A 13,900-nucleotide genomic window follows, 5' to 3' on the forward strand; every position below is an offset into this window, starting at 1 on the left:
CATTGAACAACCAATTTTTAGAGCAAACATAATGGGCGGGATTATCCTTTTCTGAGACCGAGTGTTGACGCCACTGCAGAATCCGTGGATTTATACTACAGAAAAAAATGGCGTGAAAGATACTCGGGAGCTGACAAGCTGCAGCTGCACGTTCACATTACAATCCCCACACACACTCATCCCAGCCAACAAGATGGCGCTGGAGCGTGCCTTACAGCTGATGGGTCGGCTGGGGCCAGAGGGGTGGGTGATTTAATTGGTGACACATTCTCACTGCTGACCAGATATGGAGTTAATTAGTCATTTAAAAAAATCAAAACTGAAAATATGTTAGAAATACTTCGCAGTCCAGGCAGCATCAATGGAGAGAGGGATAACATTTCATATTGTTGATCTTTCTGGAGATTAGGAACATATTAGACATGCAACAGGTTCTAAGCTAATACTTATGTATGAAGAGTATCAAGGGAGGGAAGAAAAGGGTACATAGGATGGAAAGTAGGAGAGATTAAATGACAAAAGGGATGAGAGCGCAAGCAAAAGGGATTGTAACGGGACAAAAAAGTAATAGAAAATGAGTCCTATGGAGCTGATAAATTATAAAAACGGAGGGTGGGATTCTCCAGCCTCCCAGTGGTGTGTTTCTCTGGAGGTGGGAGGTGATGCGCCGTTCGCTGGAGTCAGGATTCTCACCCCCCGCTGCTTGTCAATGGGGTTTCTCATTGAATCTCCACCCGGCGGATGTGCACTGCTGGCGGGACCACAGAATCCCATCGCCAGCAAACGGCAAGAGAATTCCAGCCAGAATAGCAGCAGCTCTTTAACAAAATTGTTTTGCTTGCAATAGGAAATTGTTTTGCTTGCAGTAGGAAATTAGACTCATCTGGTTGACACCAGATTATTTGCGACAGACACAAATGGTTGCCGCACAAACTTTTGACTTTGAGATATTGAAAAAAAACTTGGATTTATATAGCATCTTAACACAGCAAAACAGCCCAAAATGCTTAAAAAGATCAGTAAAACCATTTTTTGTTACCAAGCCATAGAAAGAGATAAAAGGCCAGATGACCAAAAACTTTATCAAAGAGGTAGGTTTTAAGGAGCACCTTAAACAGAGTGGAAAGAGAGAGATAGACAGGTGGACATATGAAAATACAAATTAGCAGCAGAAGCGGAGAAATTTAAGAAGGGAATTCCAGAGCTTGTAACCCAGCCTCCCTCTTAAAATTGGGGACCTGGGGAGGCGGGTGTTGCTTACAGCAATCTCATACAACTGTCGGTTGCATCGATTTATGGACTCCCAAGATACCTGCTCTTTTGCGACCTTGGAGTCCGTGGACCATAGGTTGCTTTAGGCTACACTCCTTTTTCAGTTATTCAAAAACACCTTTTAATTAAAAAACCTTTTGTTGAAGTTTTGTTTGTACTTCAGTCCCATGCTCCTTATTTTTAAAAAATATATATTTTATTAAAGTTTTCAGACACAATTTTTCCCCCTTACAAATCAACAAAAACGATAACATGATAACTGATAGATAACATTGTTTAAATAAAATAGTGAACTAACAAAATAGTGCTCCCCCCGCCCCCTCACCCCATCTAGAACACAAACAATTTACCCCTCCCCCCCCTCCCCAACCCCGGGCTGCTGCTGGCTATCTATTTTCCCCCTAACGTTCCGCTAGTCGAGGAACGGCTGCCACCGCCTGGTGAACCCCTGAGCCGATCCTCTCAGCGCAAACTTCATCCACTCCAGTTTTATGAACCCTGCCATATCGTTTATCCAGGCCTCCACGCCAGGGGGTTTCGCTTCCTTCCACATGAGTAAGATCCTTCGCTGGGCTACTAGGGACGCAAAGGCCACAATATCGGCTTCTTTCGCCTCGTGCACTCCCGGCTCATCCGCTACCCCAAATATAGCTAACCCCCAGCTTGGCTTGACCCGGACCTTCGAGATCACTCCCGTCACTCCCCTCCAGTGCCGGACACGACCAAAACATGTGTGTGGTTCGCCGGGCTTCCCCCGCACTTGTCCTCCACTCCGAAGAACCTGCTCAACCTCGCTCCAATTATGTGTGCTCTATGTAGCACCTTCCAGCCAGGACCAGGCTAAGCCTGGCACACGAGGAAGAGGAATTTACCCTACTTAGGGCATCAGCCCACAAACCCTCCTCAATCTCCTCCCCGAGCTCTTCTTCCCATTTTCCCTTCAGTTCTTCTACCAGCTCCTCACCCTCTTCTCTCATCTCCCGGTATATTTCGGACACTTTGCCCACCCCGACCCACCCCCCCGAAAGCACTCTATCCTGGATCCTGTGTGTCGGGAGCAGCGAAAGTTCCGTCACCTGTTGTCTCGTGAACGCCCTCACCTGCATATACCTAAAGATATTCCCCGGGGTCAGCTCATACTTTTCCTCTAGCGCTCTCAAGCTCGCAAACGTCCCATCTATAAATAAGTCTCCCACTCTCCTAATTCCTGCCCGGTGCCAGCTCTGGAACCCTCCGTCCAACCTCCCTGGGGCAAACCTATGGTTGTTCCTGATCGGGGACCACACCGAGGCTCCCAACACACCCCTCTGTCGCCTCCATTGCCCCCAGATACTTAATGTTGCCGCCACCACTGGGTTTGTGGTAAACTTTTTCGGGGAGAGCGGTCGTGGCGCCGTCACCAGCGCATTTAAGCTTATTCCTTTACAGGACGCCATCTCCAGCCTTTTCCACGCCGCCCCCTCTCCCTCTATCATCCACTTACGGATCATCGCCACGTTGGCGGCCCAGTAATAGTTGCCCAAATTCGGCAACGCCAGTCCCCCTCTGTGCCTGCTACATTGCAGGAACCCCCTCCTTACCCTCGGGGCCTTCCCTGCCCACACGAAGCTCATGATGCTCCTATCTATTTTTTTGAAAAAGGCCTTAGTGATAAATATAGGGAGACATTGAAACACAAATAGGAACCTCGGGAGGACCATCATCTTAATCGCCTGCACTCTGCCCGCCAGTGACAGCAGCTGCATATCCCACCTTTTGAAATCCTCTTCCATTTGCTCCACCAGCCGAGTCAGATTGAGTCTGTGTAAGGTTCCCCAGCTCCTGGCTATCTGAATCCCCAGGTATCGGAAGTTTCTTTCCACTCTCCTTAGCGGCAGGCCATCTATCCCTCTACACTGGTCCCCAGGGTGTATTACGAAAAGCTCACTCTTCCCCATGTTAAGCCTATATCCCGAGAAATCTCCAAACTCCTTCAATGTCTGCATAACCTCTATCATCCCCCCCACTGGATCCGCCACATATAGCAGTAGGTCATCTGCGTAGAGTGACACTCTGTGTTCCTCTCCCCCTCTAACCACCCCTCTCCATTTCCTGGAGTCTCTCTGCGCTATGGCCAGTGGCTCAATTGCCAGCGCGAACAGTAATGGGGACAGCGAGCATCCCTGTCTTGTTCCCCTATGTAGTCGAAAATACTCCGACCTTTGCCGATTTGTGACTACACTTGCCATTGGGGCCCCATAGAGGAGTTTAATCCAGCTGACAGACCTCTCCCCGAACCTCCTCAGCACCTCCCATAGATACTCCCACTCTACCCTATCAAATGACTTCTCTGCATCCATTGCCGCCACTATCTCTGCCTCCCCCTCCACTGGGGGAATCATTATCACCCCCAATAGCCGTCGCACGTTGACATTTAATTGTCTCCCCTTTACGAACCCTGTCTGATCTTCGTGCACCACCCCCGGGACACAATCCTCTATCCTCATTGTCAGCACTTTTGCCAGCAACTTGGCGTCCACATTTAGGAGTGAGATAGGCCTATAAGAGCCGCATTGCAGCGGGTCTTTATCTCGCTTCAGGATTAGTGATATCGTCGCCTCCAACATTGTCGGGGGTAGGGTCCCCCCTTCTCTGGCCTCGTTAAAGGTTCTTACCAGCAGCGGGGCCAACAAGTCCACATATTTCCTGTAAAATTCCACCGGGAACCCGTCAGCTCCCGGGGCCTTCCCTGCCTGCATGTTCCCCAGCCCTTTGGTCACCTCGTCCACCCCAATTGGCGCCCCCAGGCCTGCCACCTCCTGCTCCTCCACCCTCGGGAACCTTAGTTGGTCCAGAAACTGCTGCATCCCCTCTTTTCCCTCCGGGGGTTGGGACCTATATAACCTCTCATAAAAGGTCTTGAACACCTCATTTACCTTCACTGCTCTCCGCACCGTGGTTCCCGTTTCATCCCTAACTCCCCCTATTTCCCTCGCCGCTGTCCTCTTTCGAAGCTGGTGGGCCAATAGGTGACTCGCCTTTTCCCCATATTCATATCTCATCCCGTGCCTTCCTCCACTGTGCCTCTGCCCTCCCTGTGGTCAGCAGGTCGAACTCCGTCTGGAGTCGTCGCCTCTCCCTGTATAGTCCTTCGTCCGGGGCCTCCGCATATTTTTTTATCCACACTCAATCTCCCCCAGTAATCTTTCCCTTTCTTTGGCCTCTTTTTTCCCCTTGTGAGCCCTGATGGAGATCAACTCTCCCCTGACCACCGCCTTCAGCGCATCCCGTACTACCCCCACTCGGACCTCCCCATCATCGTTGGCCTCCAGGTACCTTTCGATACATCCCCGCACTCTTCCGCAGACTCCCTCATCCGCCAATAATCCCACATCCAGTTGCCAGAGTGGACGCTGCTCCCTCTCCTCTCCTAGTTGCAGATCCACCCAATGTGGGGCATGGTCTCAGCTATGGCTGAGTACTCCGTTCCTTCCACCCTCGAAATCAGTGACCTTCCCAAAACGAAGAAATCTATCCGGGAGTATACCTTATGGACATGGGAGAAAAAGGAGAACTCTTTGGCCAGCGGCCTAGCAAATCTCCACGGATCCACTCCCCCCATTTGGTCCATAAACCCCCTAAGCACCTTGGCCGCTGCCGGCCTTCTTCCGGTCCTAGATCTAGATCTATCTAACCCTGGGTCTAGCACGGTGTTGAAGTCCCCCCCCCATTACCAGGTTTCCTACCTCCAGGTCCGGGATGCGTCCCAGCATCCGCTTCATAAATCCCGCATCATCCCAGTTCGGGGCATATACGTTGACCAGCATGACCTCCATTCTCTGCAGTCTGCCACTCACCATCATATCTGTCCCCGCTGTCTGCTACAATGTTCCTAGCCTCGAACGACACCCGTTTCGCCACCAATATGGCCACCCCTCTATTCTTTGCGTCCAGCCCTGAGTGGAACACCTGTCCCACCCATCCTTTCCTTAACCTAACCTGGTCCGCCACCTTCAGATGCGTCTCTTGAAGCATGGGCACGTCTGCCTTCAGTCCTTTTAAGTGCGCGAACACTCGGGCCCTGTTTCGGCCCACTTAGGCCTCTCACGTTCCACGTGATCAGCCGGACAGGGGGGGCTGCCCGCCCCCCTCCCCTGTCGACTAGCCATCACCCTCTCTGGGCCAGTCCCACGCCCCGGTTCCGCGCACCCACCAGTCCCCCAGGCGGCGCATTCCTGCCTCGACCACCTTTTCTCTTACCAGCTCCCTTTCGATCTCTGCAGCAGCAACCCAGTTGTCCCCCCCCCCCCCCCCACCCCGCTAGATCCCCATCTAGCATGGTTACTCCCCCCATATTGCTTCCGAAAGTCAGCTGACTTCAACTGACCCAGACTTCTCCCGCTCTCTCCTTGACCCCCCCCGTGTGAGGAACTCCCATCCTCCTTGCGCCTATCTTCCCGCCATCATCTCTCTGGCGCGGGAAAAGAAAAAGAAACCACGCGCTTTCTAGAACCATCCCGCCCCCCATGGCGCAGCTCCCCCTACCGCCCCGTTCCCATTCCTCATCCCCCGCCTGTGTCTCTTCTTCCCCCCCACCGGCGCCCACATTTCTCAGTGTTCCCCCCTCCCCAATTTACACCTCTATACATCAGCATTGTCGTTTCCCCTCCAACATCAGTCCCTCAGTTCTGGTCCAGTTTCTCTTTTTGAATGAAGGTCCATGCTTCTTCCGACGTTTCAAAATAGTAATGTCTATCCTGGTGTGTGACCCACAATCGTGCCGGCTGCAACATCCCGAACTTCACTTTCTTCTTATGCAGCACCTCCTTGGCTCGATTGAAACTCGCCCTCCTTCTCGTCACCTCCGCACTCCAATCCTGATACACTCGTCTCACCGCATTCTCCCATCTGCTACTTCGTACCTTCTTGGCCCATCTCAGAACCACCTCTCTGTCATTGAAGCGATGAAATCGCACGACCATCGCCCTAGGTGGTTCTCCGGCCTTTGGTCTCCTCGCAGGGTCCCGGTGGGCCCCTTCCACTTCCAAGGGGCCCGAGGGGGCCTCAGCTCCCATTAGCGAGCGTAGCATCGTGCTCGCGTAAGCCCCGCCGTCAGCTCCTTCCACTCCCTCGGGGAGACCCAGGATCCGGAAGTTCTTTCTCCTTGATCTATTTTCCAGGACTTCAATACTTTCGATGCACTTCTTATGGAGCGCCTCGTGCGTCTGCATATTGACCGCTAGGCCCAGGATCTCGTCCTCGTTGTCCGTTACCTGCTGCTCCACCACACGGAGCTCTAGCTCCTGGGCCTTTTGTGTCTCTTTAAGCCCCTCGATTGCCTGTAGCATTGGGGCCAGCACCTCCTTTTTTAGCAACTCCACACACCGTCTTAAAAATTCACCCTGGTCCAGTCCCCATGTCGCCTGGGCTCCCTCCGACGCCATCTTGCTCCTTTCTTTCTTCTGCCGCTGCCCTCGAAGATTCTCCGAGATCTGGCCGCCGCCGCCGATCTTTTTCTTTCCCACTGGAGGGACGGGGGACGGGGCTTCCTGTTGCCTCACCCCACACTGGGTTTCGTCGGAAAAAAAATTTCCCGTTGGGGCTCTTAAAAGAGCCCGAAGGTCCGTCTAAGCTGGAGCCGCCGAAACGTGCGGCTTATCTGGTTATCGCCGCAACCGGAAGTCCCCCAAGCTCCTTATTCAGTGGCACCCAGTGCGGAGAGGGGCGGGAAGGAGGACCTCCTCGTGAACCTGCTCCGAAGCATGGCCAAACTTGCCATCAAAGGTCAAGGCAGCGGGCGATTGAATGGGTTTTACGACCAGACTGTCTGCTCCTCTTCTGTGGCTACATTCAGGGCCAAGTGTCCCTCGAGAGGGAGCATGCGGAGTGAAGAACAAAGAAAAGAACAAAGAAAAGTACAGCACAGGAACAGGCCCTTCAGCCCTCCAAGCCTGCGCTGACCATGCTGCCCAACTAAACTACAATCTTCTACACTTCCTGGGTCCGTATCCCTCTATTCATCCTATTCATGTATTTGTCAAGATGCCCCTTAAATGTCACTATCGTCCCTGCTTCCACCACCTCCTCCGGTAGCGGGTTCCAGGCACCCACTACCCTCTGCGTAAAAAACTTGCCTCATACATCTACTCTAAACCTTGCCCCTCTCACCTTAAACCTATGCCCCCTAGTAATTGACCCCTCTATCCTGCGAAAAAGCCTCTGACTATCCACTCTGTCTATGCCCCTCATAATTTTGTAGATCTCTATCAGGTCAGCCCTCAACCTCCGTCGTTCCAGTGAGAACAAACCGAGTTTATTCAACCGCTCCTCATAGCTAATGCCCTCCATACCAGGCAACATCCTGGTAAATCTCTTCTGCACCCTCTCTAAAGCCTCCACATCCTTCTGGGTGTGTGGCGACCAGAATTGAACGCTGTACTCCAAGTGTGGCCTAAGGTCCTATACAGCTGCAACATGACTTGCCAATTCTTATACTCAATGCCCCGGCCAATGAAGGCAAGCATGCCGTATGCCTTCTTGACTACCTTCTCCACCTGTGTTGCCCCTTTCAGTGACCTATGGACCTGTACACCTAGATCTCTCGGACTTTCAATATTCGAGGGTTCTACCATTCACTGTATATTCCCTACCTGCATTAGACCTTCCAAAATGCATTACCTCAAATTTGTCCGGATTAAACTCCATCTGCCATCTCTCCGCCCAAGTCTTCAAACGATCTAAATCATTCTGTATCCTCTGACAGTCCTCATCGTTATCCTCAATTCCACCAACCTTTGTGTCGTCTGCAAATTTACTAATCAGACCAGTTAAATTTTCCTCCAAATCATTTATATATACTACGAACAGCAAAGGTCCCTGCGGAACACCACTAGTCACAGCCCTCCAATTAGAAAAGTACCCTTCCATTGCTACTCTCTGCCTTCTATGACCTAGCCAGTTCTGTATCCATCTTGCCAGCTCACCCCTGATCCCGTGTGACTTCATCTTTTGTACCAGTCTACCATGAGGGACCTTGTCAAAGGCCTTACTGAAGTCCATATAGACAACATCCACTGCCCTACTTGCGTCAATCATCTTTGTGACCTCTTCGAAAAACTCTTATCAAGTTAGTGAGACACGACCTCCCCTTCACAAAACCATGCTGCCTCTCGCTAATACGTCCATTTGAAATGAAAATGAAATGAAAATCACTTGTCACCAGTAGGCTTCAAATGAAGTTACTGTGAAAAGCCCCTAGTCGCCACATTCCGGCACCTGTTCGGAGAGGCTGGTACGGGAATTGAACCGTGCTGCTGGGTCTGCTTTCAAAGCCAGCAATTTAGCATTTGCTTCCAAATGGGAGTAGATCCTGTCTTGAAGAATTCACTCCAGTAATTTCTCTACAACTGATGCAAGGCTCACCGGCCTGTAGTTCCCTGGATTATCCTTGCTACCCTTCTTAAACAAACGAACAACACTGGCTATTCTCCAGTCCTCCGGGACATCACCTGAAGACAGCGAGGATCCAAAGATTTCTGTCAAGGCCTCAGCAATTTCCTCTCTAGCCTCCTTCAGTATTCTGGGGTAGATCCCATCAGGCCCTGGGGACTTATCTACCTTAATATTGTTCAAGACGCCCAACACCTCGTCTTTTTGGATCTCATGTGACCCAGGCTATCTACACATCCTTCTCCAGACTCAACATCCACCAATTCCTTCTCTTTGGTGAATACAGAGTGGCACCCTTGAGACCTTCCATGCCCACTGGGCACCGCAGGGGCTGGGTGCATTATTGACCCCGTTAATCACATTTTGGTTTAATGTTTTAAGTCTCATTTGTGATTCTGTTTTTGTTTAAGGCAGTTTCCCTTTAAGGGACTGTTCCTTTAATTTGTCCCTCAGTTCATTTGATTTTGTTTATTTGGTTATCTATGTTAATTAAAATAGTTGGAGCCACACAGCTGTAAGGCATGTCTGTTCATGGTGGAGCAATTAAAATCAAGAATGCACAAGTGTGCATAAATGAAGGTGCACAGAGATCTAAGGCTTGTAATGGATGGAGTAGATTACAAGGAGGGTGCGGACATGGAGCAATTTGTAAACAAAGATGAGCTTTTAAATTGTGCTGTCATTGTATCAGGACACATCATAGGTCAGCAAGCATAGGGGTAATGGGCAAATGAAACTTAGTGGTGCGAGTTCAGATATAGGCTGCAGAGAAAAACACAAGTTTATGCAAGCTGAAAGATGGGAGGCTGGCCACGGGAACATTGGAATAGTCAAGGCGAAAGGTAACAAAGGTATGGATGAAAATTTCAGCAGTTGATACTATTATTGTTGGGAATGTGACTCAATTAATCTCTGAAAATGAACGATGTAATGCATCAAGGTGTTGGTCACCCACATCTGACACTGACCAAATCACAGATTCCCTTAACTAAGATGAACAAAAATGATAGTTTATTGGGTTTTAAAGGCAATACCTCAGAGCATACAGCGTAGAAGGAGGCCATTCGGCTCATTGAGTCTGCACCGACCCACTTAAGCCCTCACTTCCCCCTATCCCTGTAACCCAGTAACCCCTCCTAAACCTTTTGGTCACTAAGGGCAATTTATCGTGACCAATCTACCTAACGTGCACGTCTTTGGACTGTGGGAAGAAACCGGAGCACCCGGAGGAAACCCACGCACACACTGGGAGAACGTGCAAACTCCGCCCAGACAGTGACCCAGCGGGGAATTGAACCTGGGACCTTGGCGCTGTGAAGCCACAGTGCTAGCCACTTGTGCTACCGTGCTGCCCAGTAGTATCTTTAATACTACAATTTAATTACGATCCTTGTATAATTTCTAAAGTTTACCAGATAATAAATGAATTGCCCCTCTTCCACAACACATACCTGTTTTTGTTTGGCAATGTTTGTTGAACACTTATAGGAATAGTCCAATCCCATCTCACCAAAAGCAACTGCTTTAGGGTGTCTCAGTGCCTGGATAATTGCTTTTTCCTGTACATTTGTGTAGTAACGGGCAAAATGTGGATGGCAGCCAAAAGCACCCCAAACAAGTGGCTCGTTCAGTAAATTTTCCCATAAGTTCCCAAGAACCAGATCGCGAGGGTCACAGAAATCTGTGATACACCCATGAAACTCCACTGGAAATGTGCTGTCATAAATCTTCATAAACCTGGCAAAAGTTCCACTGAAAGACAATTTAGAGAACAAAAAGTCCAGGTGGCAGTGTGTGTCTATAAAGCCGGCCCTTCGGTAGTTCAGTCCCCAGTTTTCTTGACAACGATTCTCCGAATTATCAGCCAAAACGTCCACTGAAGAGTTGAGGGAACCTTTACTCAAATCCAAGTTATTGCTGTTTTCAAACTGACGTAGCGAACAGCCAGATGATTCAAAAGACAAGCTATTGCAAACTGTGGACCTGGAATATTGCATAGAAGTTACTGAATGGCTTGAGGAAGATTCTGTTCTGTCGTCAACACAGCTAGGCCGACACCAACTACCATAGGGAGTGCTGGCTAATGAAGGTTGTTGAGGGTTTGACCAAGAGGGGCTTGAATACGAGAATGGGGGATATGTTACGTATTCGGTTGCTAATGGAGTACTAGCTTTGGACTTTTTCAGTTTGCATGTTGGACTGGAATCTCCTTGTGAAAACATAGCCAAAGCAGTGGGGTCTTCAACATCAGACCAGTCACTTCCAAAGGATGGATCTTCATCAGTCAACTTCTGTTTTTTAAAAATAAAAGTGATGCTATAATCTTGACTTTACCACATCCAAAACAAGATGCAGACTTTATATTTAAAAATTACAGTGCAGAGATGATGCAATATACGTGCATTTTTAAAACTGGATTTAAACCATATCTTAAATAGTATTTCACTGAATTGAATTGAAGGCAAAACACCAGTTTATTTTATAGCTACTTACCATGCCTTCTCTGTAGCCATCAACTGACTAATAAACCAAAAAAGCCCCCCAGGAAACCCAAATTAAACAGAAGACTATATAAATACATTGAAACAGAATGGTGGAGTATTATTTAAATGGTGATAGATTGAGAAATGTTGATGCACATAAGGATCTGGGTGTCCTTGTACACCGGTCAATGAAAGTGGAGAGGCAGGTGCAGCAAACAGTTACGAAGGCACATGGTACGATGGCCTTCATTGCAAGAGGATTTGAGTACAGGAGCAAGGATGTCTTATTGCAGCTGTACAGGGTCTGGAGTAGTGTGCGCAGTTTTGGTCTCCTTGCCCTTGAAAGGATATACTTGCTCTAGAGGGAGTGCAGCAAAGGTTCACCAGACTGGTCCTGGGTTGGTAGGATCATCGTACGAGGAGAAATTAGATTGACTAGGCCTGTATTCAATGGCGTTTTGAAGAATGAGAGGAATCTCATTGAAACATATAAAATTTTGACAGGGCTGGACAGACTGAATGCAGGGATGATGTTTCCACCTACTTTGGCTGAGCTGTCTGGAACAAGTGGTCACAGTCTCAGGATATGGGAAGACCATTTAAGACTGAGATGAGGAGAAACATCTTCACTCAAGAAAGTGGTGTATCTGTGGAATTCTCTCCCAGAGAAGGCTGTGGAGGCCAATTCACTGAACATATTTAAGAAGGAAATTGTCAGATTTCTAAACACTAAAGGTGTCCAGGGTTATGGGGAGAGAGCAAGAGTATGGTGTTGAGATAGAGGATCAGCCATGATCATATTGACTGGCAGAGCAGGCTCGAGGGGCCAAATGGCCTACTCCTTATTCTATTTTTATACGTGTATGATATTTCTTCATCCCCCCCCCCAGGCAAATGACATTCTAGAATAAAGATAGATCTGTCACTAACATGTTGAAAACCTACAGGAAACAACCAACATTTCCTCTCATTTGTTTTTTGCAGTATGCTGCTGATTTGTTCAAGTGCTTACCCCATCATAATTAAAAACACAGCCAAAAGTCTGCACTAACTTAGTGCCGAATAGTGCGCTGACCGAGTCAAGACTTTTGGGCTGCTGCACCCACAGGGCTTAGAAAGAACATGAGGCAACTACAAAATTACCTAGCTCCAAGTAAGGTTAGAGACAAGAACCTCTTTCTTTTTACCCATTCATAAATGAAACATATGTCCATTCAAAAAATATAATGTATTGGAAAAGCATTAATTTAAAAAAGGATCTGAACAAATTCTCATCGGAATCATATAGCACTAAAGCCATTTTCCCCAAGCAGTCTTTGCGGGCATGTATCCTCCACTTGAGCAACAGTCCCCCAATCCTATGCATCTATCTTGTTCCCATATCCCAACCTACCAACTTTTCTTCAAACTCCCAAGCTAATTTAGTGTTGTCAGTCTCTGCTTAAATCTCTAACTCCCTGCATTTAACATATTTTTTTTCCAGCTTTATGTCTTAAATCCAACATCTTATATCTATGTTCCTTTGATCTCACCCCCTCAAAATCAATGGAAACAATCTGTTCCCATCTACCTCATCTTTTCTCAATTTTAAACATCCATTATATTACCCTGTTATTTTTATGAGAGCAGCCCCAATTTTTCTGAACAAGAACAAAACACTTCAGATGTTGGAAATCTAAAATAAAAACAGCAGATCTGGCAGCACCTGTGGAGAGAGAAACAGGGTCAATGTTTAAGGTCAGTAACTGGCCTGGTGAAGAATCGGACACTGCTCAACCTGCTGACTATTTCCAGTGCTTGGTTTTTCTTCAGCATCCTAATGAGTCATTGCTGTATCCTCTCTGCTTCCAACCTCAGCATCCAGTCTATAGTCCAAAACTGAACACTGTACTCCAGAATATGGTCCTGTTAATGCTTATATGGGTTCATCATTACATCTCAACTTTTACTGGGGGGTTATGGCGGTGCAATGGCTAGCACTGCTGCCTCACAGCACCAAAGACCCGGGTTCAATCCCAGCACCGGGTCACTGACCGTGTGGAGTTTGCACATTCTCCCAGTGTCTGCGTGGGTCTCATCCCCACAACCCAAACATGTGCAGGGTAGGTGGATTGGCCACGCTAAATTGCCCCTCAATTGGAAATTTTAAAAAAAAAACTTTTACATCCATAGAATCCCTACAGTGCAGAAGACGGCCTTTCAGCCCATCAAATCTGCACCGACCCTCTGAAAGGGCATCCTACCTAGGCCCACCCCATCTCTGTAACCGAACCTAACCTGCACATACTTGGACACCAAGGGACAATTTAGCATGGCCAATCCACCTAACCTGCACATCTTTGGACTGTGGGAGGAAACATGCAGACACGGGGAGAATGTGAAAACTCCACAGGCACAGCAGGAATTGAACCCAGGTTCCTGGCGCTGTGAGGCAGCAATGCTAATAACTGCGTCACCCTGTACTTCAGGATAAAATCCTGTATTCCTATAGCTTTACTAGGGTCTTATCCACTTCAGCTACTGATTTTAATGTCATAGGAACCAGAGCGTGCCCCCCCCCCCCAAAAAAAAAAAAATCTCTCTGCTAGACCCCAAGACATAGGAGAAGTAGGCCATTCAGCCCATCGTCTTCCACATCACTCAGCTTTTGCTACTTTAAAAAGAATACAAAACATACTACATCATATTTACTGAAAAAGAATTGCAAGAGAGCTTTT

The 13,900-nt window shown here is 48.3% G+C and overlaps 1 protein-coding gene across 5 annotated transcripts in view; it reads right to left on the reverse strand.

Annotated features, from left to right (window-relative positions):
• tatdn2 (TatD DNase domain containing 2) overlaps nt 1-13,900 on the reverse strand; it is a 53,796-nt gene that overhangs the window by 11,559 nt on the left and 28,337 nt on the right. For all 5 annotated transcript variants that reach the window (XR_011934125.1, XR_011934127.1, XR_011934126.1 and 2 more), the window contains exon 4: nt 10,152-10,991. Coding sequence is in view for 2 of the 5 variants with exons in the window: in XM_072472114.1 (XP_072328215.1) it covers nt 10,152-10,991 (840 nt within the window). In the remaining 3 variants the exon portion in view is untranslated. The remainder of the gene's footprint in view (nt 1-10,151; nt 10,992-13,900) is intronic.

This window comes from Scyliorhinus torazame, chromosome 13, assembly GCF_047496885.1.
Source record: "Scyliorhinus torazame isolate Kashiwa2021f chromosome 13, sScyTor2.1, whole genome shotgun sequence".
NCBI lineage: Eukaryota > Metazoa > Chordata > Chondrichthyes > Carcharhiniformes > Scyliorhinidae > Scyliorhinus > Scyliorhinus torazame.